The following is a 26,638-nucleotide window of genomic DNA, read 5'->3' on the forward strand; positions in this document are numbered from 1 at the left end:
TTTTATGAGTTTGTTTTCTCTTTTTTCCCTTTGTAACAAAGGTTTGGTTTGACTGGTGACTACATCCTCAACACAGTGAAATCTTGGCTGGTGACGCAATGGATCAACACTCTTAAGATCTGGTTGCCAGAATTTCTTTGGATGGCAAAAAAAGTTTATATGAACATTCATCCTTGTCGTGCTACAGAATCATCTTAGAGTTAACAGAATATGTTGCCACATTCATGTGGTGTTCCTGGAATGGGAGAGAGCCACTTACTGACTGGAGGTTTAATAGATCAATTAAGGATCCCATAAGAGGATTGCTAAGGACAGGACTAGAACAAGTATCATCAAAAAGCATCTATCTAGAGGTTAAATAATCATTGTCCTATTCTCTTACATTCTTTTTCCATGCCTAGGTTGACCTTTCCTGCCCTGTGAGAGCTTCCATTCAGTGGAAGGGGGGTGTGTGTGTGTGTGTGTGTGTGTGTGTGTGTGTGAGAGAGAGAGAGAGAGAGAGAGAGAGAGAGAGAGAGAGAGAGAGAGAGAGAGAGAGAACGAACTTTGGCCCATGTGAATGTGTATGTAATATAAAATTATCAAACCAAGATGTGTCTTATATAGGAAGATAAGCATCATGGCTGGGCATTGGCAAGTGGGCTGTTTGGTCCCACGGTTGCCAACATTTGCTTCAGAATTAGATGGAAAAAAAAAGGTAGTGTCAAGTGTAGAATACTATCATAGATCCCTAGGCAACTACTTGCTTGAATTTGCTGTTTTATTCTGGCCTGTTCCCCCCCCCCCCCCCCAATACTTTTGCTTTGCCCTAGATTCAAATCTTAAGTGTCCAGTCCCAGCATTATAACTTGGCTAGCCTTCCTGATTGTTCCCTGTACTTTGAGAGTGTTAGTTTACTTTCCTAACTCACGATTGTATCCTTTCTCAGATTATTCTATCTATAGTAATTCCAAAAGAAGTAACCCCAACTTTTTTTTTCTAAATAACATCTTAGAAGTATGCATCCTTTAGTACTTCCCCAGTGTGACTTGTAATTGTGCTACACAAATGAGGGGCAATTTGTTTAGCCAAATTTAAAATTTTGAAGTGTATCAAGGAATGCATACGTGGCAGTATGCTATCTAAGAAGGGAAGTGAAATGGTATACAATTTGCCTTGTTTATGTAATGGCAGGTCATGGTGGTGGTTGTCTATCATTTACTGAATAACTTTTCCTGCCTAGCTTACCTGTTTTCTTTTGGTTTAACATTGTTAATCAGACTCCTAAAACAATAGGATTAGGAAAGAAAATATTATTAGGTAGTTAGTTTTTTGAGTACTAATTAGTAGTTAGTTGATATGGATTGTATATGATATGTGATTTAGGTGATCCCTGAATGATATTATAGTGGGGATTAATGATATTAAGATGGGCTTTTAAAAATAATGTTTTATTTTTCCCAATTATAAGTAAAGAGAATTTTTAGCTTTCATTTTCCATGAGATTTTGAATTCCAAATTTTTCTCTTCCCCACTCCCCTCCTTCTTCCTTTTCCTCTTCCTAATATGGTAAGCAGTTTGATATAGGTTATATATGTGCAATCATGTAAAACATATTCCCATATCAGTCACAGTTGTAACAGAAGAAATAGACCAAAGTAAAAAAATTATGAAAAAATGTGAAATAGTACACTTTGATCTGCATTCAGAGTCCATCAGTTCTTTATCTGGACATGGATAGCGTTTTCTATCATGAGTTCTTTGTAAGTATCTTAGATCATTGCATTGTGTAGAAGAGCTAAGTCATTCATAGTTGATCATCATACAATGTTGTTGTTATCATGGTTAGTGTTCTCTTGTTCATTTCATTTTGCATCCATTCGTATAAGTCTTTCTTGGTCTTTCTGAAATCTCCCTGCTCATTAATTCTTATTGCACAGTAGTATTCCATTATATTCATATACTGAAATTTTTCTGCCATTCCCTAATTGATGGGCATCTCCACAATTTCCAATTCTTTGCCACAGCAAAAAGAGCTGCTATAAATTTTTTTATACATATAGGTCCTTTTCTCTTTTTAATGATCTCTTTGGGATACAGACCTAGTAGTGGTATTGCTTGATCAAAGGGTATGCACAGTTTTGTTGCCCTTTGGGCATAGTTCTACACTGATCTCCAGAATGGTTGGATCAGTTCACAACTTTATCAACAATGTATTAGCTTCCCAATTTGCCCACATCCTCGCCAACATTTATCATTTTCCTTTTCTGTCAACATCACAGTTGTTTTAATTTGCATTTTTCTAATCAAAAGTGATTCAGAGCATTTCTTCATATGAGAATAGATAGTTGTGATTTCTCTGAAAACTGCACTTTTATGTTCTTTTATCATTTATCAGTTGGGATATGGCTTTATTCTTAAAAATTTGGCTCATTTATCTATTTATTTTAGAAATGAGGCCTTTATGAAAGATACTTGCTGTGAAGATTGTTTCCCAGCTTACTACTTTCCTCCTAATCTTGGTTGAATTGGTTTTATTTGTGCAAAATCTTTTTAATTTAATATAATCAAAATTATCTACTTTACATTTCCTGATGCTTTGTCTCTTGTTTGGTCATAAGTTCTTCCCTTCTCCATAGATCTGATGTGTAGACTATTCTTTGCTCTTCTAATTTGCTTATGGTATGACCCTTTATGTCTAAATCATGTACCTATTTTGACCTTATCTTGGTATACAGTGTAAGATGTTGATCTATACTTAATTTGTGCTGCATTGTTTTCTAGTTTTCCCAGCAGCTTTTTTAAGAGGGGCTTTTTATAATAATGTTCAGCAAAGTTGGTTAGGATATCATATGGGGTCCTTGTTTGTATGTGATATTTGGTCGAATAAAAGTTTTCTTTAGATTTGCATGTATTCTTATAATTACATTGTAACCATAGTGTCTCTCTACGTTATCCCCTTTATTTTTCAAGAAATTCAAACAATTGAAGTCCAGAGAGATAATTGCCCAAGTCTACTTGTTAATTATTTTGCAGGACAGTCTAGCTTCTCTGCACTACTTCATGAGAATATCTAGTGTTTCTAGGAGGCTGTTTAAAAAAACAAACAAAACCAAATACTCTCACCATTGTTTCACATGTTTGCTTGAAAGTCCATGGAGACATGTACATATTTTGTTTTTCTCTTTGTAGTATCTTAAATTTGCTTACATTTCTTGTTTTCTGCATTTTGTAAGACTTGGTTTTGGGGCAGGGCATAGTTATGTAATTTGTGAGAGGCCAATTGTGCTTTTTAATACCCTACCACCTCTGATCTTGTATTCGGTCACACAATGGTCTTTGTATATGTAACGAATTAAAAGACATCCAGGGAATTGGTGTCATTTTTCTAATTAAATTACTCATTTTGAAAAGTCATTTAAAGCACTTATGATCTTCCCCACCTGAATTCAATGATGAAAAGAACTGATTTCACAGTTCTTGATTATTTAATTGGTCTATGAATAGTTTGACATTGAACTGGAACTCAAAATATCCTTTTAATTTGTTTCAAATGAGTATTTGTGTATATATTTTAGGTTTTACGTGTCTTTGTGAGAGTGACAGAGGCAGAATAGATACCTGGAGCTGGTGAAGCAACTGCCTGACTGGCCATTTTTTACTTAGTTTCAGTGTGTGTCTTCTCAAGAAGAACCAAGTGAAGTTTAACATCCTGGCACATGGAATCCAGGCATCACGTCATAGCTTTATGGGATTCTGAATCTCCGCTGTTGCTGGTCTGAAGAATGTTGTTGAAAGTGTATCTTAGAACATATTGACTTGTGTAGAAATGGCTGTTACACACACACACACACACACACACACACACACACACACACACGGTTTTGTTAGTATGATAAAGTATTTGGTTTATCAAATCTTTTTTTTTTTGGTCTGGTTTATTAATTTGAGTTCCTCAATGTCTTTTCTTGATCATTTTCTTAGTCTTTTACTGCAAAGCAGCATGTGAGAAGGAGAGATATTCAACTTTATTTACATGTATTTAATAGCATTATATCAGCACAATAGATCTCTCCCATTGGGCTTTCTGTGAAGTGTCATTCAGCCTTATTTGGTGTAAATGAATGGAGCCAATTCAGTGTTTTACTCCTGCTGACCTCTCTCTTTTTGCTGTGCGCAGGACTCTTGCCCTTCACTTATCTCTCCTCATAGTCTTTCTCCAGTTGTAGACATCGTTTATCCTCTATCACTTTTAGCCCTAAAAGCTTTTCCTTTCTTTTAGAATGCATAGAACGTTGAGAGTACAGGAACTATGTGGATGGTAGTGTTAAATTACTGCCATCCAAAACTGCACATCTGGGGCTATCTGTGATTCAAGTATGAAGTATTTTGTTTGGTAATTTAGCTTATTCAACTCTCCTTTTCTTATCATTTGATATTTTTTTCCTTTCCTTGCATACTTTTGATGTGAAAATCCCCCTCATATTTTCTGAGATTGGACAGGGTGTTGTTTGAATGCGTAGTTTGAAATTGAGAAACTCCTGAAAGGAGCTAAGTAGCTATTCATAAGTAAGTAAATTGAATGAAAAAAATATGCACATGCAAATCTATTTTAGGGTATGGTTATGGATAATGCTGTTTCTAAACCAAGAGAGCTCCATCTCATCCCTTGCTTGGTGTCTCTATAACTGCTGCTGACATCACCCAGATATTCCATACCTTGACCTGAACAACCTTCTTCCATATCTTTATCTTAATGTTGGCGGGTTGGGGAAATAAGAGCCAAAGGTCATCTTTTATTTTTTTACAAATATCTTCTGGTTTTCTTGTAGCGCTCGGATATTGGAGAAGATGCGTCAGCAGCTGCTAGAAGATTTACTGAAGGTCCAGAGTGAACTGTTGGAAGAGAGGAAGAAGCGGGAGTATAATGAAGACCTGGTCCGACGTCTTCAGAAGCGTGTTTTCCTTTTGACAAAGGTACTACTTAAGCTGGTGATTGAGTCATTTTTTTTTTCCACAGATAATATTACAATCTTTAATTTATACAAGTTACACAAACATTACACAATTGATTAAAAGAAGTAGAGAATACAAAATCCCGCTTTGCTTATTGTTTATTAATTTTAAAAAGCATTTAATTCAGTAGAGCAAAACATTGCCTTAAGGGTTCTCTTCTAACAAGGCATCTACCATGTCAAAATTATATAAAATTTCTGAAAGTTATAACAGCAGTAATAACCTTGCTTGATGACCTTGTGATCATTAATATCAAGCAGGACACAAAAAAGCAAGATGTTTGGTCCGTAAAGGTATTTACTGATGCCAAGGAGGAACCACAGCATAGAATCTAAGTCAAGCAAAGATTTCCTATAGGTGATAAGATCTTCTAGATACTCTTAATTGTGGGTGATCTTTTTCTGATTGTGTCAAGCCCTAGAATAAATGAGTCCAGGGCCACTCTAAAGAGTCTGGTCTAACAATCCACACAAGAAAAACTAAGTGGATGAAAAATCCCTATGATATACAGTTTAATGGAAAGCCTATAGAACTATATCACTACACAGACACACACAGTATCACTACACACTCACAAACACACACGCGCGCACACACACACACACACACACACATGCTGTTGCTGAAGACCACAGAGTTTTCAGCATTAATTTTCACGAGAGTTTGAATTGCAAATTTTCTCCCCATTTCTACCCTCCCCCCCACTCCAAGATGGCATATATTCTGATTGCCTCGCTCCCCAGTCAGCCCTCCCTTCTGTCACCCCACTCCCCCCAATCCCTTTTCCCTTACTTTCTTGTAGGGCAAGATAGATTTTTATGCCCCATTGCCTGTATATCTTATTTCCTAGTTGCATTTTGAACATTTCCTTTTTGAACATCTGCTTTTAAAACTTTGAGTTCCAAATTTTCTTTCCTCTTCCCTCCCCACCCACCCTCCCTAAGAAGGCAAGCAATTCAGCATAGGCCACATGTGTATCATTATGCAAAACCCTTCCACAATACTCATGTTGTGAAAGACTAACTATATATATTTTGCTCCTTACTATCCTATCCCCCTTTATCCAATTTTCTCCCTTGACCATGTCCCTTTTCAAAAGTGTTTGCTTTTGATTACCTCCTCTCCCTATCTGCCTTCCCTTCTATCGTCCCCCCTTTTTATCTCCTTCTTCCTTCTTTCCTGTAGGGTAAGATACCCAATTGAGTTTGTATGGTATTCCCTCCTCAGGTCAGATCTGATGAGAGCAAGATTCACTCACTCCCCCTTACCTGCCCCCTCTTCCCTCCCAAGAGAACTGCTTTTTCTTGCTACTTTTATGTGAGATAATTTACCCTATTCTATCTCTCCCTTTCTCAATATATTCCTCTCTCATCCCTTAATTTTATTTTTTTAGACATCATCCCTTCATATTCAACTCACCTTGTGCCCTCTGTCTCTCTCTATATGTATATTCCCTTCAGCTACCCTAATACTGAAGTGGTTTTTTCTTCAGTGGTCTTTTGGATCTCCTTTTCCGTTTGGCTAATTCTGCCTTTCAAGGCATTCTTCTCCTCTTTGGCTTTTTGGGGCTCTTTTGCCATTTGAGTTAGTCTGTTTTTTTAAGGTGTTATTTTCTTCAGTATTTTTTTGGGTCTCCTTTAGCAAGTCATTGACTTGTTTTTCATGGTTTTCTTGCATCACTCTCATTTCTCTTCCAAATTTTTCCTCTACTTCTCTAACTTGCTTTTCCAAATCCTTTTTGAGCTCTTCCATGGCCTGAGACCAGTTCCGTGTTTTTCTTGGAGGCTTTTGATGTAGGCTGTTTGACTTTGTTGACTTCTTCTGGCTGTATGTTTTGGTCTTCTTTGTCACCAAAGAAAGATTCCAAAGTCTGAGTCTGAATCTAAGTCCATTTTCGCTGCCTGGCCGTGTTCGCAGCCAACTACCTGACCCTTGAGTTTTTCATTGGGGTATGAGTGCTTGTAGAATAGAGAGTACTTTGTCCCAATCTTGATGGGTTGCGCTGTTGTTTTCAGAACTATTTCTATACAGCCAGCTCTGCCACACCAGCACTCCTCCTCCCCCAAGAACCACCAACCTGGACTATGAGTCAGATCTTAAGCAGGCCCTGCACCCCAGCTCTGATCTGCCACTTAATTCCTCCCACCAGGTGGGCCTGGGGCAGGAAGCAACTGCAGCTGTAGTTCTGTCCTCAGAGCTGCACCACCTCTGCTGCCCCCGGGGTGGTGGCCAAACCGTGAGCTCCTTTCATTCTGTCCCCACAGCTTTTCCTACTAACCTTCTCTGTTTTCTTTGGTGTTTGTGGGTTGAGAAGTCTGGTAACTGCCACAGCTCACTGATTCAGGGCGCTAGGGCCTGTTCCCCCCGGCTCCTGGTCTGGTTGGTCCAGGTGCGGCCCACACTGGGCTCTGCTCCCCTTTATCCCCAGCTCCATGCAAAACACCTTACCCAGCAACCATCCAGGCTGTCCTGGGCTACAGCCCTGCTTCCCTCTGCTATTCTGTGGGTTCTGCAGCTCTTGAATTTGTTCAGAGCCATTTTTTATAGGTTTTTGGAGGGACCTCGTGGGGAGCTCACGCAAGTCCCTGCTTTCCAGCCGCCCTCTTGGCTCTGCCCCCTCGCCCTGAAGTGAGTGATTTTTTTTAATAGCCCTTTCTGTATCTCTTTTTGATACAAGAATGGGACCTTATGGTGTCTTATCATATCTGTGTTTGAAGGGACCTCCGAGTTCATCTAAACTGTCTTCTAACTAAGTAGGAATCCATTGTAGGCTCAACCAGCTTCTATTCACATCCCATTAATGAAGAACTCACTACATCCCAAGACATTCAGTTCAGTTTTGGACAGTTGTTATTATTTTGAAGTTTTTCTTTACACAGAGTTAAAAAAAAATCAGCAGTTCTGAAACTTCAACCCATTGTTTCTACTTCTACTTTGTGAGGATAAACAAAATATATCTAATCACTCCTCATCACATCCTTCTAATACTTCATAGCTATTATATTTCCTTCTACATCTTCTCTAAAAAATACTCTTAACGTAAAACCGTAAAGGAAAAATATTTCTATACCCAGAGCAGAATTTAAAAGGAGGATTGTATATGAAACCACAACTCCCCATGTTACTGAATTCTTTGAAAATATATATGATGAGTTTCATGTGTTAATTTCCAAATTATTCTCCTTGTCTGTTCTATCTTCTAAACTTCTTTTTTCTTCTGTGCATTTAAAAAGTGTTATAATGGCCCCCCTTTGACATCACTAATGTTCCTTTTTTGCAACTCTTCTCAACCCCCTGAGAAAGAGAGATGCAAAAAAATCCCTTGTAATAAATAAGCATGCTCAAGAAAAACCAATTCACATACCAATTATATTAAAAAAGTAGGTGGCACAGTGGACCGAACTCTGGGCCAACAATCAGCAAGGTGCAAATTCAAATCTGCCTCTAGACAATTCTTAGCTGTGTAACCCTTTGTAAGTCACTTGTCTACCTCAGTTTCCATAGCTGTAAAATATGAATAATTATAGTACTTAACTGACACAGTTGCTATGAGGATCAAGTCAGAAAATATTTATAAAGTGCTTTGCTCAGTACTTGACTCCTGGTAGACCCTTAACAAGTACTCTACCCTTTTCTGTCTGGAGTTAGGTCCTCTGGAGATATGATTGGTAATTTCCTTGATTCAGGTGCTGAAGTTTTCCTTTACAGCGTTGCTATTCTTGAATACATTGTTCTGCTGGTTCTGCCCCCTTCCTTCTGTATCAGTTTATATGACCCAGATCATCTGTGGGGGGCGGGGGGTGGGTGGGTGGGGTGTGGGGTGTGGGGAAGGGAATGAACAACAGCAACACTCTCTCTCCTGGCTTGGTGCATTTTCATTAGAACACTCTGTCTCCTCATCTTTGCTTCCTGACTTCCTTCAAGTTCCAGCTAAAATCTCTACATTCTATAGGAAGCTTTTCTCAATCCTTTCTGTTGATTTATTTCCTTTTTGTCCCATATATAGTTTGTAGATAGTTGTTCGAATATTATTTTCCCCATTAGACTTTTAACTCCTTGAGGGCAGGGCCTCTCTTTTGCCTTTCTTCATGTCCCCAGCAATTAGTTCAGTGCCTGGAACCTAGTAGGTGTTTAATAATTATTTCTTGACTTAATGACTGAAACAATCTCTTTAATCCTTTCTTACAGCACAATAATATTCCATGACATTCATATACCATGATTTTTTTTAGTTGTCTAAAGTTGGCCTAGAGGTAATCTAAGGCACCCCCTCAGGTGCTAGTATTTTTTTTCTTTTCTTTTAATCTCCCCCTTCAAAATTAAGTTGTTTTTTTTTTTTTTTTTGCTTGCAGTATCCTGTGTCTCAAACCTCCCTCCCCGGCTCTACTTGTTTCTCTATTGAATTTGATGTATTTCTACATCAAACTCTGAATATGTTCACCCTCCTTCCAATTCTTTCCTCAAGAGCTTTTCTTTTGTTTTTAATCTTTGGCTTTATATATTTCAGATATTCGTGTAGTCTTGGTGGAAAAGCCTTTTTTTAACCCTTAGGGTGTCTACTTGCGGTTGTTTCTTAGCTGGGCTTCGTTAGGCATCTTTAGATTTTCAATTATTGTTGATGCTTGTTTGCATTTTTTGTTTGTTTTTGTTTTACTAATCATTAATTTAAATTCCATAATTGATGCTTGGTGTCAGTACTAGGTTTTCCTCCTTTTTGCGTTATTGATTGGGTAGTTGGCCCCAGCTGGTCTCACCCTGGATTCTTGTGTTGACCTCCACCTTCCAGCATTAGGGCCCCTTTGATCTTTAAGTCACTGGAGCATTTCAAGGGAAAGTATTAGAAATGGGTTTGTTAATAACCTTCTTCAAATATGGTGGTCTCATGCTTGTCTGAGTGCTCTCTTATTCATTCTCCTTTGCTAGATCTCCCTCCAGATCACCCTCACTAACTTTGGGTGTCCCTAGAGCTTCTGGCCTTGCCTGTCTTCTCTTCTTTCTCTATCTGTCATTCAGTTAACTCTATAATTTGGATTCTCAGATCACTTTAGCCAGCCATAATCTCTCCCTTTGCCACCAGACTTGCATCACCAACTGCCTAATGGACATGTCATACCAGATACCCCATAGACATTTCAAACTCATCATGTTCAAAACAGAACTCAGTATCTTTCATCTCAGCCTTCCCTCTTCCCCACCTTTCTTACTGTGGTCTGGTCCAAATCACCCAGTCTTGCTTTCTCATTGTCATCCTTGTATCCACTCTTGTACTCTTCCCACCTAACCAATATGTTGCTGAATCTTGGTGTTTCTTCTTTCAGAGCTTCCTTGTATATATCTCCTTTTCTCCACTTATACCATTGCTACCCTGATGCAGGCCCTTATCAGTTCATGCCTGCATTATTGTAGCAGACGTTTCATTGATCTTCCTGACTAAAGTGTCTCCCTACTTGACTCCTCTCAAGATACCCTGTGATCCAGCTCCTTTGTTCTTCTTAATGCTCCTTGAAAGTTGTCCTGCATCTCCCAGTTCTGTGCCTTTTTTTTTTAAAGAATATTTCACGTCATGATATGTTCTTGTTTTTCTCCAGGGGGGAAGGTAGGGCAATTGGGGTTAAGTGACTTGCCCAAGGTCACTGTGTTGGCAAGCAAAATGGCCTTTGTTTTCTTTGAGTGACTCGGTGTATTTCATTGAGCCTTGCTGGGTGCTGGGCCCCAGGCCCAGAGCCCTATTAGGTGTGGAACCTGTGTGGGTGTGGATTGGTGACTGAGGTGGGGCCCAAGGTAGGGCCAACTCAAGAGCCAGTCACCAGAGCCTGGGCTCTCGTCGTTCAGATGATGCTTGATGATGTCAAAAGTTCTATAAGAGGAGAGAAGACAGCTTGAAGATCCCTTTTCAGTTGGAGCAGCAGTGGTGGCGAGTGTGACTCTGGGCCAGCCCTTGTTCTGAGCTCCCGGGCTGAACCTAGATGTTGGTAACTATGAATTGTATTGGGTCCGTCTGTTGATGTTTGTAATTTGTTTATATTTTGTTCTGAAGTTCAGGGTGCTTGTTTTTTCCCATGAACTAAATGAATGTTCTGAAGTTCAGGGTGCTGGTCTCTTTCCCTGAAGTAAGAGAATGAATCTGTATTTTGTCTGTCTGTTGATGCTTGTAATTTGTTTGTATTTGTTCTGAAGTTCAGGGTGCTGGCTTTTCCCCCTGAACTAACTGAATGCTGTCTGTATGCTGGATTAAAGTAAGCTTGTCAACCCCTTTACCTTGCTTTCCTTGGTTAGGCAGATCAAAAGAACCAGTGCTTTCCCTGGGTGCCAGCACCTTTCTGGGTGCTGGCTGTGGGTGGATCTTACATCCCCACAGAAACTGCTAGCCGGATTGTTAAAACACTCACGCAGCTAGTAAGTGTGTCAAGTGTCTGAGGCTGGATTTGAACTCAGGTCCTCTTGACTCCAGGGCTGGTGCTCTACTCACTGCGCCAACTAGCTCCCTCTAGTTCTGTGCCTTTTTACTGGCTGCCTCTCATATCTGGAATATTCTTCCCTCCCCATTTTCATTTCCTGGCTTCCTACATTTCCTTCAAGATTCCACTCAGGTCCTGCTTCTGCAAGAGACTTCCTGTTTTGTCTTCTTTTCTGCCTTTGCTAGTTCCTTCCTTCCCTCCTTCTGAAATAGCAGGCAGATGATGGGCACTTAGGAAGTCTTTGCTGATGGACTATTTGCTCTCTCCTTTGCCCTCTACACTTATTTATCTTGCATCATACTTCTCTGTGTATATGTTGTTTGTCTCTATTTCCCTAGGTTGCTTCTTAAGGTCAGGGCATACATGACTTTTATCTTTGTTGCTCCAGTGTCTAGCACATTGCTTTTTATGTAGGAATAGTTACTGTATTTGTGTTTTTACTGGTTTAGGAAATTCTCAGATATGGAAATGCACTCTACTTATTCACTTCAGGACCTTCTCTATAACTTGTTTTGGCGAGTTGACTAGACCATGGCTGTCCAAAACATGGGCCGTGTGCCCACATGTACCCCACCTGTGTCCACCGCAAGCACAGAAATCGACAGAAATGCTTTAAAGCGTTTATGTCATTTTCCAGGCCTGTAGTAAATACAGGCAGGCTGCACTTTGGACAACCCTGGGCTAGACCATCGAGAGGTTAGGTGACTTGCCTGGGGTCACAGAGTTAGTATGTGCCAAAAATGGGACTTAAACCCAGGTCTCCCTGGCTTTCAGGCTCGCTCCCTCATCTCCTATGCTGTGCTGCTTCTTTTACATAATCATGGCTTACTATTTTTTCTTTGATTGTTGAATTTACTTGGTGAGGTAAATAAATGCTCTTACCAACATGTTACATATCCTGGATTTAACCTTTCTCTTAGTCATTTTTGACTTATCTTTTCCACTCTGAGGACCATTCTCTTTTCATGGAAAATTGAAGCCAAAATGTTGTCAAATAGTTCTTTCTTCTATTGTAATTTTCCTTGAGGAACAGTTCTTTCCTTTTCTTGCCTGTTATACTTAAATCAAATAAACCTTTTGTTGAGCTTAATATTTGTTGCAGGCTTCATTTCTGGTCTATATATTTCTTTACATTTTTAAGGAATCATACCATTTTTGTATTTGTCTTGTTTTCTTATGCTTTTCGCATCTCTTCTACATTCAGAAACAAAAATAAACAAAACTGCTAAGTTCAGTGACTTCCCAGGGTATTAAGATTGGTTTCTTTAGACATTTTTCCATTTCAGTTGTTTTGATTGATTATATTTTGAAAACCTTACATCTTTTTAAAGATATTTTTTATTTTCTTAAATATTTCCCAACTACATGTGAATTTTCTTAGGAATCGATTTTTATAATTTTGAGTTCCAAATTCTCTCCCTCCCTCCCTATCTCCCCCTCCCCCAAAAGGCAAACAATTTGACATCGATTATATCTGTGAAGTCATGCAAAGCACATTTCCATATTAACCAAGAAAATAGAAAAGAAAACAATAAAAATAAAGTTTTAAAAGTTTGCTTTAGCCTGCATTCGAAGGTCTCATTATTTCTCTCTCTGGATAGCATTTTTCAGCATGAGTCCTTTGGAATTGTCTCTCTTCATCCTTACTGTATTGCTGTAACAGTGTGTATATACAGTGTTGTTCTGGTTCTGCTTACTTCACTTTGCATCAGTTTATGTAAACCTTCCCAGGTTTTTCTGAAACTGTCCTGCTTGTTCTTTCTTGTAATGCAGTAATATTCCATTGTAATCATATGCCACCAGTCAATGGACATTTTCCCATTCCCATTCTTAGTTTCCAATTCTTTGCTAACAAAAGCAAGCTCTTATAAATATTTTTATACAAGTATATCCTTTTTCCTTTTCTTTCATCTCTTTCCGGGTCAAAGAGTATGCACAGTTTTATAGCCCTTTAGTTATAGTTCCAAATTGTTCTTTAGAATGGTTAGACTACTTCACAACTCCACCAACAGTGCATTAGTGTCCCGATTTTTCCACATCCCCTCCAGCATTTGTCATTTTCATGTTCTGTCATGTCAGCCAATTTGATAGGCTTAGAGTTGCTTTAATTTGCATTTCTCTGATTAGTAGAGCATTTTTTCATTTGACTGTTGACAGTTTTGATTTCTTCATCTGACAACTGCCTATTCATATCCTTTGATCATGTATCAATTGGGGCAGGACTCTTATTTTTATGAATTTGTCTCAGTTCCATATATATTTTGAAAAACGTGGCCTTTAACAGAGAAATCTGTTGTAAAATTTTTTTTCCTGTTTCCTATTTTCCTTCTAATCTTGGCTACATTTAGTCTTGTTTGTGCAAAAGTTTTTTATTTTCATGAAATCAAGATTATCTATTTTTATCCCCAGGAATCCTCTCTATCTCTGGTTTAGTCCTAAACTCTTCTCTTATCCTTATATATAAACATGCACATTTTTCCATGCTCCCTTAATTTCATTATAATATCATTCTTTATATCTAAATCATCTGGCCATTTTGACTTTATCTTCTTATATGGTTTGAGCTGCTGACCTATTCCAAGTTTCTGCTAAACTGCTTTCCATTTTTCCTAGCACTTTTTCCCAAATTTTGAATTCTTACCTCCAAAGCTTGGGTCTTTGGATTTATCAGACTTTAGATTACTGTGGTTATTTACTGCTAAATGATTCCAGTGATCCACCAGTCTTATTTCTTAGCCAGTACCAAATTGTTTTGATAGTTACCATTTTGTAATACAGTTTGAAATCTGCCACACTGCCTTCTTTAACATTTTAAAAAATGATTTCCTTGATATTCTTGACCTTTTGTTCTTCCCGATGAATTATGTTACTATATTTTCTAGCTCTCTAAAATAATTCTTTGGTATTTTGATTAGTATGGCACTGAATAAGTAAATTAACTTAGGTAGAATTGCCTTAAATTTCTCCTTAACCAACTTCCCCTTTTTAACATTAACTTGTAGAGCTCTGTCTATCCTTTCTCTGATCTCTTTGAAATGCACTATTGCAAAAAGCAGGGTTACAATTAAAAGCCTAGTCGACTAAAAGCCTTAGTAAACTCTTCTCAGGGTTTTTGTTATTTGTCTTTTGGTCACCATTTCTTCCTTATCATTCAGAATGAATTTGAGGAGAGCTGCTCCTCTTATTGCTTCCTTTACCACATAAAAGGTGAAAATATATTGAAGCCAAATCAAAAATTTCTCATTTTCTCTGCTGTTATTAGAGGCATAATTGTCAGCAAATACTTCTTAAGCAATACTTTTTGGAGCCTTCTTGGTGATGGCTGTCTGGTCTATAATTATCTTCAGGGCAAAGTAGTCTTAGAAAAACATTGGAATTTTCATTTGACCTTTCCTTAAATTCTAGCCTTTACTTATAGAGTCATTATGGTATTGGTAATCGGTACCATTAGGACCCTGGGTTCCATGTACCTTAACTTTCTTATGGATGGAATTGTTCTTACTTTTAGTATGCATTGGGTTGAACTGTTATTACTCAATAAGTTCAGATTAAATTTGAGTAAGCCTCAGGCCTCGCTATAGAGATGGAAATTGTAACCTGTTTCAAGATGCTCTTGGGAACTGAGTTTTCCTCTGAAGGGGCAAAATATTTTCCTGCTCCTGGCTCCATCTGCGGGGGTTGACTACAGCATCTTGATTTGCTTTAATTGTTCTGTGCCCGGTTCCGTAATTTTGGGTCTCTGCTGAGTTGAAGAGGCTCTGATGTTTGGCATGATAAGCAGGGATTGCTGGGGCGTAAATTTGTATTTTGTGAGAGGTTGTTATTTAGAATATTGCCTCGGACAAAGTACTAGAAAGAAAGCCAAAAGCCGTACCCGTACGCTCCCTAGAAGATGAGACTTTCACGTTATTGAGTTGAAACTACTTTGTTTCTGTAGGCTTAGAGGAAGTACTGTATGAACCGCTACTGATAAACATTTACCTTTTTTCAAGTATGGGAAATAGAAGTGAGGTGCTTGTTGGCAAAACCATTCTGGATGCTAATGATTTTGCATAAAAGTCACATCTCATCAAGTGAAGCATCTGTTTTTACCTCCATTTTTATTTTAGACAGGTCCTTCCAAAAAGTAGCTACTGGTATTGGATCCATGGATAGGAAACTATTATTGTTTCTGGGAAATCTCTTCAAAGAACTGAAGCTTTGGACTGTAACCTAAAGCTGGACTTTTTCTTATTTAGTTAAATCACAAATTTGATTGTGCACACATGCATACATTCATACATACATATCACATATTAAACTGTAGCTTTCATTTTGGTGAGTCTTTGAAGAAAAGCTTACTTTGGTTCCGGAGAAGGAAATATTTTAGAAGTTTTATATAAAATATAGAAATGACAGGGCTTTCTACCTCAGTAAAATTCATAGGTGTTTAAAGCAACCATGTGTTCTAAAGCAAGACTGAGTGAGCATATGTGGGAGAAAATCAATGCCTTGAAACTTCTTTCAGTAAAATGACCATTATCTCATCATTACCTTCTAGAATACAAGCTTCTTAGGTAAGAAGAACTGGGAATGAGATTCTTTGCCTTTCTCCCTTCACATGGAATCATTTGAAATGAAGCTGCTGTAGAGTTAAATTGGTTTAGTTTCTCTCTTAGTTGTTCTGTTTTTTGATCATTTTTTTAAAAAATCATATATATGTGTGTATATATAAGCTAGAAGGGATTTTAGAGTTCACTGAATGTAGAGCCCTTACTTTTCAGAAGGGAGAAGTGAGATCCAAAGGTTAAAATGATTTGTAGAAGGTTGGTTCTATGTGAGTGAGTGGCAGATCTGTGTTTAGAATTCAGGTACATTGGGTCTCAATCTAAGGCTTTTCCCTCTAAACCATGAGGTTTTCTTGCACAGTTTGAACTTGGTTTTAGTAGATTTCTTATGAGATCGTAGAATCTTAGATTCATAGCTGGAATAGATCTAATCCATTTTGCAAACAAGGAAACTGAGGCTTTAATTTCTTCCCTTGTCCTTTTTAATTTTTCTGCCTCTATTACACTAAGGACAGCCTTTTTCCTTCAACTGTCATGGCATAGTAGATTATTTTTGCTTGACAGTCTCAAGGTTGAAGATATCTAGAGAGAAACCTGGGAAGAAATCCTTATTTGTTTTCTTAGGAATGTTGCCTCTTTTTTACCCTGGATGTAGTGAATGCCAGTGGTTTCCACAATGCTTTCTAGCTGAGTAGATGGGGATTTCAATAAAAAAATTTATAATAATAGATTTGTGTTCATGCATACAAATTCACAGTGGTAGATTTAGAATACATTATCTTCCAAAACACGCTCTTACCATATTGATCTTACCTGAGCTACCCTAAAACATAAATCCAGTGACTAATTGAAAAAAAGCTATCTGGCTACTGAGATCCCTTTCAGCTTCCAAATTATTATTCTCTGAGTTTGGTTTTGCTAACAGTTGAATGCCTTGATCTTCCTAATGTCAAGTGTCTGAAAACTGCTTTTCAGGACCAAATGAGATACAATCTGCAACTAATTAGAGATCTTTTGTGGGCTTGAAGGAAAGTGCCAGTTTTTGTCATCCCTGTTGTGGGTTGACTATATAAGCTATTGAATTTTCTAGATATGTTATTTGGGAGGTTTGTCTTTCATTCCTGCTTGAAGAATTTCTGTCCTAGTAAACTCCAAAGGCAGAAAATTTCCATTCTTCTGTTCCTTGGATCAAGTTAATTGATTATTATAGCTTTTGGTTTAAATCTGGCTTCACCCAGACGTGGACTTTATATTGGGACTATTGGTTTGAGTTAGAGATTGAATCAGTATTGATTAGCTAGCACTGGCTGATTATTTATTCAGATTGTCCCTAGAAGGCATATTTGAGAAAGATCAATACCAATCCTAAGAGTAACTCCCTGGGGCTCAGAACTGCTGGGATCCATCAAGTAGAGTGGTGTGGTGTGATTAAACTGTTCATTAAGCATAGTAGATTGAGAATGCATGGATTGATTTGCCTCCTGATTGCTTGGTACATGTGTCAGTTTCCCACCAAATGCTTCTGAACTAATACAACCATCTTCTGTGGGCATAAGGGGCAATGGGTACCTTTTGTTGCAACTCCACAATTGTGGATCCTGAGTTTCCCATGCCAGACTCTTTCCTCACCCCTCTGCTTAGAAAAACTTCAAAGTTTGGTATCTTCCAACTTGATCATTTAATCACTACTTTCACCTCCCCCACTGCAATGAATGTAGACAGTGATCCTTTCCACAATGTGGCAATCAAAGTTCCACCCAGTGTGCTTAGAGTCTCACAGTGCCTGATATAGTGCCTGAATAACTTATGCTGATTTGTGCTCCCTAGCTCTGTATTTTCATCTTAAGATCTTATTTGCATGCTTGACATTTAAATATACTGTGTTTGGAATGTGCAATTTTATTTTGAGACCTTTATTAAGTAGCTCCAGTCTAAGGGTTTAATTGTTACTGATAGCTAAGAGTATAATTACCTTGGTAAAATATCATGACTATATTAAGCAAATGGAAATTGGCTTTTGGAATTGGGTGAACACAAACCATTTTCCTATTTGATCTGAGCTATTTCAAGAGTGCTACTAATATTCTGCAATACAATTGCAGAATTCTGTTATTATTTGTAGAAAAATGTATAAGAACTAACTTCCACTGAGAAAAATTTTTATTCTGCGAACAAAAACCTTAAAATTCACTAAATGCAAACTTCCATGAAAAGAAGCATCTCTGGCAGGACCAAGCCCATCTAATCAGAAGAAATTCCAACGTCAAAATAATCTGACTGTAGTGGTGGCTTATTTGTATCAATTAGTAGGGTAGGAATGAATTTAACCTTGTGCTTATTCATAGTATTAGTATTTCATTGTAACTTGAAGCAACTTAATGTAATAAACATGTTGATTTATAAATTACCATGACCTGAACAGACAGATTTAGAAGGGAGAAAATTACCCAAAGTATTGATGAATTTTCCATACTTGGAATTAATTGACAGACTGGGCTTTGGAAAGGGTTATAAATAATTATAGAAAACATTATGTGGTCAAAGATGGCATCTAATATTAGCTAGTACGATTGGGTAATGCTAGCTATTTAAGAAACAACCAGATAGCTGGGGAAATGGGTAGGATTAGTAGATTAAATTGGTAAGATTAAAAGGGATTAATTTTCCTAACATGCTGTAACACTAGTTCAAACCCTCATTACTTCTCTTATGAACTACTGCAGTAATCTCATAATTGATATATTTCTACCTATGATCTTTCTTCCTGCTATTTATCTTGTATCTAACTGCTGTATTCATCTTTTAAAAGCATAAATGATCTAATTATGATATTCTCCTATTCAAAAACCTTCATTGTGTCCCCATCTTTACTTAAGTTTAAAATCCTTAACTTCTGCATTTAATGGTACCAACTTTTCTTTTAATCCATATGTCTTGATTTTCTCCTTTGTGTGCTCCATATTCTAACAATATTTTGCTATTCTGTTACCCAAATTTATCTTCTCCTTTTTTTGTACCCAAGCATTTGTTCCTGCTAATCCTTCCCCCTCTAGCACAAACTCACACACAGAGGAGACATCTTTGAGCATGCTGACCACTTCTCAGCTGTCTCATACAGGAGATTCTTCTTTAGGTATAGCTTGAACTCGATGTCACTTCCCACTCCGATTCTGCCACTTTGACAAGTCTTTTTGCCAGTTTTCTATTTCTAATGTGTTGTGGTTAATCCTATACTTCAAGGCCAATGCAAGGATGAGCTCTTCTATTAATCGTTCCCTCGATTCTCCTTTAGAGTTTGGATCTCTCATGTCATTTTGTTGTACTTTCTCTGTCCACTTACATTCAAATTTGTATTCTGGATATTTGCATATTTGCCTTTCATCTTTTAAACTAAGGCCCAGTTTTATTCTTTGTATCTGCAGCCATCATCTAACAAAGGTCATTGCGCATAGAATGCATTTATCAAGTCAATAAATATTTATTAAGAGGAACAGTCTGACTAAGGAACCTTTTAGAAAGAGATGTAGTCACATCACTAATAAAAAGATTGCCAACTTTAAGAGTGAAGGGAAGGGCTCAAATAATACAGGTGATGTATTTGCACATGATCAAAAAGCATTGAAGGAATTTATTTAAGAAAGGAGTAAGTCATTGAGGTTTAAAGAATAGTCTCATATTAGGATCTTTCCTACACGATTAAACATCTTAAAGGGAAATGGAGACACTTGCAAATAGAGACAATTGCAGATGAAGGATTTTATGAGCTAGCCACACCAGAGATTCTGCTGGAGCTCTTAACAGTAGTAATTAGTTTTCCCAGTTTGCCCATCTGCCCATTCTATAAATAATCTATCATAGGAGTATTTTAGGACTTGTGCATCATTGAATTAATGGTATGCATTGACCATTCTGTTTTAATGTCCATTCTACTCTATAGTTTTTAAAGAGAATTATTTTTGATTATTGAGCAGGATATGATGCTCCAACATGGATTTCCAGCCCTTGTTTTTGTAGTTCCCCAACATGTGACATCATAGTTATGTGGGGCACGATACGGTGGAAAAAAGTCTTAGCTATGGAGTTTTAGGACTTTTGCTCAAATCATCTCACTGCAACTTAGTGCCTCCATGATCACAGGCAAGTCACTTAACCTCTAGAGTCCTTCCTCAAGGAGCTTACATTTTATTGAGAGACAATATTTATGTTTGTATAAGGTAAGTAATTATAAAATATTTACCAAGTAAAAATAGGTGGTTTCAGGGTCATGGGAAGTACCAGTCTCTACAAGATTCTGGAAAGGCCTCATGGAAGAGGAGGATGCATTTTTGTTGACCTTTGAAATGAGCTGGGGATCCTAAGAGCTGAGGTGAGGAAGTGATGAATTCCAGGCATGGTGAGACAGCTCAGAAACATAGTTTGGCGGGGGGATGGGACGGGACGACACGGGACACTTTAAAAACTCAGTTCTCTCCAAAACAAATTAAAAAAAACCCTCATGTGCCATGTAATCAGTCAATCAATAAACATTTATTAAGCACCTACTATGTGCCAGGTGCTTTACTAAGCACTAGGACTAGAGGCAAAAGGCAATCCCTGTGGTTGGAAATAAGTATAGTATCTCACATTTGTATATCATTTTTGTAGATTGCAGAACACTTTCTTCAAAATTTCCTTGTGAAAATAGGTAGTTCAAATAGTGCTTTTCCTTTTTTACAAGTAACAGAAATGGGGTTCGGAGAAGTTGTGACTTGGTCAAGGGCATAAAGCTAGTGATAGAACTAGTAATGGAAACAAGGTTGTCTTCTGACTCTGTGTCTAAGAGTCTTTACATTACGTTTTGTTGGAATCAGAGTCCTATCATTGTTGTGGAGTGTAATTATAAAAATATGTAGTTTTGTGGGCTTGGTTCAGGCACTTTTAGTCAAGCTCGCCTGCAGCTGGCCTTTCACTCTTGAAGAGAAGATTTGATGGTGTTCTTTCATTCATTTGTTAAACTTGTTTTGCACTAAACTTAACTACTAACAAAAAAAAATTTTTAAAATAGCAAAAAACAAAACAAAACAAAACCCGACAAAACAGAAGTCAGAGCCTTACTCCAGATACTTAGTATTTAGTTTTAGAACCAAACGAACCATTCATTCTTGACCAGATCTCTCTCAGACTGTCATTGGGTCATTTATTCAGTGTGCTGAAAAAATTGAGGGGGTCAGGATAGGACTAGAGAGGTAACCAGGAAAGTAGGAACTATTATCTTTTATGACACTGAGAAGATGTAATGTTTATGAAGTATATATCAGCTATGTTTGCCAGCTGCTTAGAATTAAATTGGCTCTGAAAAATTGCCTTAATATCTGCAGTTCAGTTTAATGGGTGGAAAGTACCATAATATCTCAAAAGAGGATTTGTTAAACAAAATATCAATGGCAGAGTTGGAAACTTGATCCAGGTGGTTTTCTTGTAAACAGTGAAGCTTAAAGTTGCAATTTGCTATCTTAATAAAATCAAATGCTGGGCTCTCTTTCTGGTGACTTTATCTGGGCTTCTATTCATAGCAGAAGAAGTTGGGGAGTATTGTTTCTTTTTAGTGGATTTCTTGGGGAACTGTTGGTAGAAACAGAACTGTTACTCAGCTGTCTTTATTCAGTGAACATTTATTTATCACTTATTGTATACAAGTTTGCTATTGAGGGGAATACAATAATGAAGATCACAATCTAGTGAGAAAAAAATCATGAGATCTGTCTCAACACAACTTTAAGATCAAAATAAGTGTCTTAAAAGATGAACAAAATGCTATGGTGTTCAAAGGAGGAGGAGGTGGTTTCCTATTTGGGTGAATAAGATGGCATGTTTCCCCATGCACTGGAATTACTAGGACTCTTCTGGTATGTCTTTTATGCCAGCATTGTTGGGATTAGTTCCAGTTGGAAGTGATGAGGAAGGTAGAAAAGAGGGAGGAGGATGTGAAGAGGTGGGAGGAGGTGGAAGGAGAGGGGCATGTGACATCAAAGTTGGATGGAGCATGATACCATGGAAAAAGTTTTAGCCCTAGAGTTTGGAGGGCTTTTACTCAAATCATCTCTCTGCAGCTTAGTGCCTACATGATCAGAGGCAAGTCACTTATCCTCCATAGGTTTCATTTCCTCTTCTGTAACATCAAGGGATTGGACTAGATGACCTCTGAAGGCTCTTCCAGGCCTAGATCTCTGGTCATTCTTGTCGTTTAGTTGTTGTTTTGTTGTCATTTGTCCTTCCTTCTCTAAGAGGACCAATGACATTCGGAGGGTGACGTCCTGACTTGCAATTCAATTGGATTCAAGTGAGGCAGGGCTATTATGCAGAGTCATCAGCCTCACTCTCTCCTCTGGGATCAGACTTGGTCAAGACAACAGGAGATTACCCCAGATGCAGTAGGAGACCTTGACCTTTTTAAGCTAAGATCTTTCCCAGGTCTCAGTTTGTCTGATCATAAGGAGGAGGAAGGAGAATGTGGTTATAGTGCCCCAGAGCTAGAAGATTTCTGCTGACTGTGCCTACTCTGATTTTGGCTGACACACATTGAGGGACCTCTTCCTTTCCCTTTGCCTTTAGCACATAGTCACAGACATCTTCAACTCTCTTTGGGAAGGTTCTAGAGGGGAGCTTCCAGGATCCTGGAGAAAGAACTAGAATGGCTAGTTCTCTTAGTAGCTGCGCCTAGGAAGATCAGTGAATATTTTGCAAAGCACAAGCCTCATTTATGCTATTTTTAAAAATCCCGTATAACTTTCAGGCTTTAAGTGTTGACGTTAGTGTTGAATAGAGCAACATCATACGTTTTCTTCCAAACTATCACATTTTTGAACACCTTGATTTAAAAAGACAGTGGTCTCATTTACAGTATAATTTACAACATAATCTTTTAAACTTTTTTTTAGAATTCCTACATGTTATTTTAATATTAATCATATAGATGTGACTTTAGGTAGCAGTGTTCTTTTTCTTCTCATAACTGTCCTAATTTCAAGTCTCCTCACATCCTAGTTTCCTTTCTCTAGATGACTTCTAGCTTGTAAAGATCTCCCATGAAAAGTCACACTCAGAATTGATGTGGTTTTATATATTCCAATAAATTGCATTTATAATTAGTTTTTAAAAAGGAAGTTCTTCTATGTATCTATATCCTGTGCTTTCATACTGCTCTGAGTAACTGAGATTATCTTAGCTCCTGTTATGTAAGGAGTTTGATAACAAGCTACTGAATTTCTACTGAGTGGAGGCAAACCCCTGTTGTAATTTAAATAAAGCATCAGATGAACATGTTACTTCTTTTAAGTGTGCTCATGTGCACACATCAGAGGTTATATGACTTAGGAAAAACAGTATACTTAATTATTTTTCAAAAAATTTCTTAGAGTTTTCCAGGTTTGAGAATATTCCACTATGGAATACAATTGTTTCCTAGGCTTTTTCTTCATGGTCATATGTTTTTTAAAATTCAGTTTAGCTAATGTACAAAAAAAAAGCCTATTGAAAATAATATAGAAAACTAAAATGGAATACCTGGATTTGGATGATTTATATAGCAAAGGTAGATTATTATTTACCATACTGAAAGAATTTAATTTAGCAAACATTTATTAAGTACCTGATAGGTTCAAGGCACTGTGCAGTATGCTGGGGATTTTTTTTTTTGAGGGGGGAGTATAGTCTGAATGTGAGATTTCATTGGTGGTATCAACTCCCTGTCCTGATGAGCAGACTTCAGTTAGAAAGTAGCCTGAGGGCACTGAGGACATAATTACTTTGCCAGTGGTCACACAAGTACTAATGTATTGAAGACAGGACTTGAATAAAGATTTGGATTCCAAGACTAGTTTTCTCCACACTATATTATGCCACAGTTTCAAAGACAATTTTTTTCCACTGGTTAAGTCCTTAACCTAACACTGTCCTCCAACTAAACTTCTTCCTTCCCACACCTAACCAAGGAATAGCAATTACACTTTCTCCATCATTAGCTAAAATGTGATATTAAATCCAGTTTAATGCTTTATAAATGCCAACTGGAGATGTTCATAAGAACTTAGAGGAATTCTTAGTCCTCTAGTTTGAAGGGAAAGCAGATTATCCCTGTGTTCCAACTCCACCTCCATTTAATATCTGCCTTTGATCCCACCTACTTTATATAATCATCATACCTAGATCTTTCATAATCTTATTTTTTCTTTGCGTGTAGAAAATTATTTGATTTCATTCTACATGTAAACATGTATTTAAAACAAATCCCCATCTGTTCAGTCCTACAAATAGGCACTTGGCCTGTAAGTAGTCCTTATATTTGAACATGAGTTTGTTAACTTTTTAAAGTTCTTTTCAGTGTATCTATAATTAAAAAGAGAGTATAAGCCATCGAAATTGAGATTTAAAACATTTTAATCCAATCATACATGTATTGTATATCAAAGGTTTGTCTAGAAGAGTATTGGATCCTATTTTCTGTCATGTAACTTCACAATATAGCCATCTTGAAAATAGGAATCCTGCTTCTCTGGGTTACTGTGAGTTTCTTTTCTCAAGTGTTCTCATTGAATTAAAGTGGCTGTTGATATAACACAGACTTATTTCCTTTTTAAGAGGAAGGAAAGTCAGATTTGAGCATCAGCACATTCCCTTGGTTATGCCAATGTGAGATTCAAAGGTTATAGGCTCCTGATAATCCTATGCTTCTGACTAGGGGCCTGCAATTCAAATACTGTCCTCATGGATTTATATCATTTCTAAATTTTCTCACATAACTGAGTATAATGTTGGTTCCCTTACAAGGTCATGCAGTTCTTGACTTGTTAAATATATATGTGTGGCCTCTCCAAGGTGCCTCATTTGAAGTGTGAGCTAAATTTAATCAAACACTAAAAATACCTGTGTCTTCAGATGATGTAGAAGAATCTCCCCCTTTGGCCAAAATTAATGTGAAATTGACTGGGTTTTTATCATGCAGATAGAGTGTATCATGGAGCATCTCCATTCATTTCTGAATACAGATCAAGGTAGAAGGTAATTTTTGAACCCTAGAACAAATCAATGTCTGCATCATAATCACATCGGTTTTTTTTCCACTCTTTTTGCATATAAGTATTTGAGATGATAGTCAAAAAATCACAGGTTCGTAGATTTAGAGTTCACCCTCTCTCCCCTTTATTTTACAGATGAGAAAACCTAGAACTTAAACATTACATTAGTGAATTGCCTATATAACATGTATTTAGTATCAGTAGTGGAACTTAAAACTAATGCAGATCTAATATTCTTTCCGCTATGCTATAGTAGACTTAAGCTTGGGTTTGGGGGTTGTTGAAGGATGACTCATATTATATTTTTGCTGCTGTCTCCTTGACCTGATGGCAGGTGAAATTATTGCCCTTTGGATCACAGTGACTTAGCACCTTCAGTAATTCTTCAAGTTCAACCCCATAAACACACCATTTTTCCATGAAGGACCTCCCAGTGACTTCTGTAGGCTTAGACCTACTGATGTATGCTTTGAGAATGATCAGCGGCAAGGCAAAGTGCTGAGCACCAAATTTAGATAGAGAACTGGGTCTTGGACTTCCCTGTTTAGTAGCTATGTGATCATTGTTAAGTCACCTTCCGTCTGTGAAACAGAGTTTCCCTGGTTGTAAAATGGAGTTTATAATATGTATTTCTTCTACCTCATAATGTTGTTAACCTCAAAAATATAATCTTTGTAAACCAGTATAAAAATGTATTCCATTGCTAGTAATCGTATTGTAGTACTAATAGTAATCTAGAATATCAACTCTTGTGATCTCTAGGACAGTGATAGGGGTCTACTTGTGCCTAACAAGTGCTGGTAGTTTAGGGTGTGGTGTGTGTGTGTGGGGGAGGGTTTGGATAGTTCTGCTATTAATTTTAGAAATGATACAGTAGTTTGTATAAGTGTATCTTGTATCCAAAAGGGGTAATATCTCACCAAATGAAGCATAGATGACAACCAATTGATTGATTCTTCAGTTACTCTGTGATCCCATCAACATAAGTCTTCTCCTTAAAGATGTCAGCCCCAGCCTATCCATGCCTTCTCATTGCCAGTAATTCTTATTTGTGTGCTGTCAATTCGCTATTTTTTTTTGAGCACTATATGACACTGAATGGAAACTAATTAAACACACAGATAGGCCATTAATTATCAATTGCTCTTGATACTTGGCTGTCCTACCTTTTTTTTTTTTAATCATACATATCCCTGATGTATTTTATGTCTTTTTTCTTACACAATTCTTGGTTTGTACTGGGTTCCAACCTGCCTGTGTCCATTAGAAATTTTTTCTTTGCTCTTTGGGTGACCTGTAACCTTAATTCTTTGGAAACTAATATTTCAAAACCCATAAAGCATATAGCACCACCAGGGGTATATAATTGTTAAAGAGATTGGCCTTTTTTTCCTCAGAAAAGCCTGGGGTCATTAAAAGAACTGCATAATTTCCCAGGAGCAATCCAGCCTACTCTCTTTATATTTAGTTCTTGGCTCTGCTTATTGTCCACGTGGGATATCTGCTGAAGAGATATAGATATTAACGCACTAATGAATATATACTATGAGTTTTTTGGTCAGTTGCCTATAATAATCTAGATAGT

General features: G+C 37.5%; 1 protein-coding gene across 1 annotated transcript in view; it reads left to right on the forward strand.

Annotated features, from left to right (window-relative positions):
• The window catches only part of MAD1L1 (mitotic arrest deficient 1 like 1), an 882,417-nt gene that overhangs the window by 297,806 nt on the left and 557,973 nt on the right, over positions 1 to 26,638 (forward strand). Inside the window, exon 11 of the mRNA XM_036741311.1 lies at positions 4,812 to 4,956. Coding sequence (XP_036597206.1) covers positions 4,812 to 4,956 — 145 coding nt within the window. The remainder of the gene's footprint in view (positions 1 to 4,811; positions 4,957 to 26,638) is intronic.

This window comes from Trichosurus vulpecula, chromosome 1 (assembly GCF_011100635.1).
Source record: "Trichosurus vulpecula isolate mTriVul1 chromosome 1, mTriVul1.pri, whole genome shotgun sequence".
Classification (NCBI taxonomy): Eukaryota; Metazoa; Chordata; class Mammalia; order Diprotodontia; family Phalangeridae; genus Trichosurus; species Trichosurus vulpecula.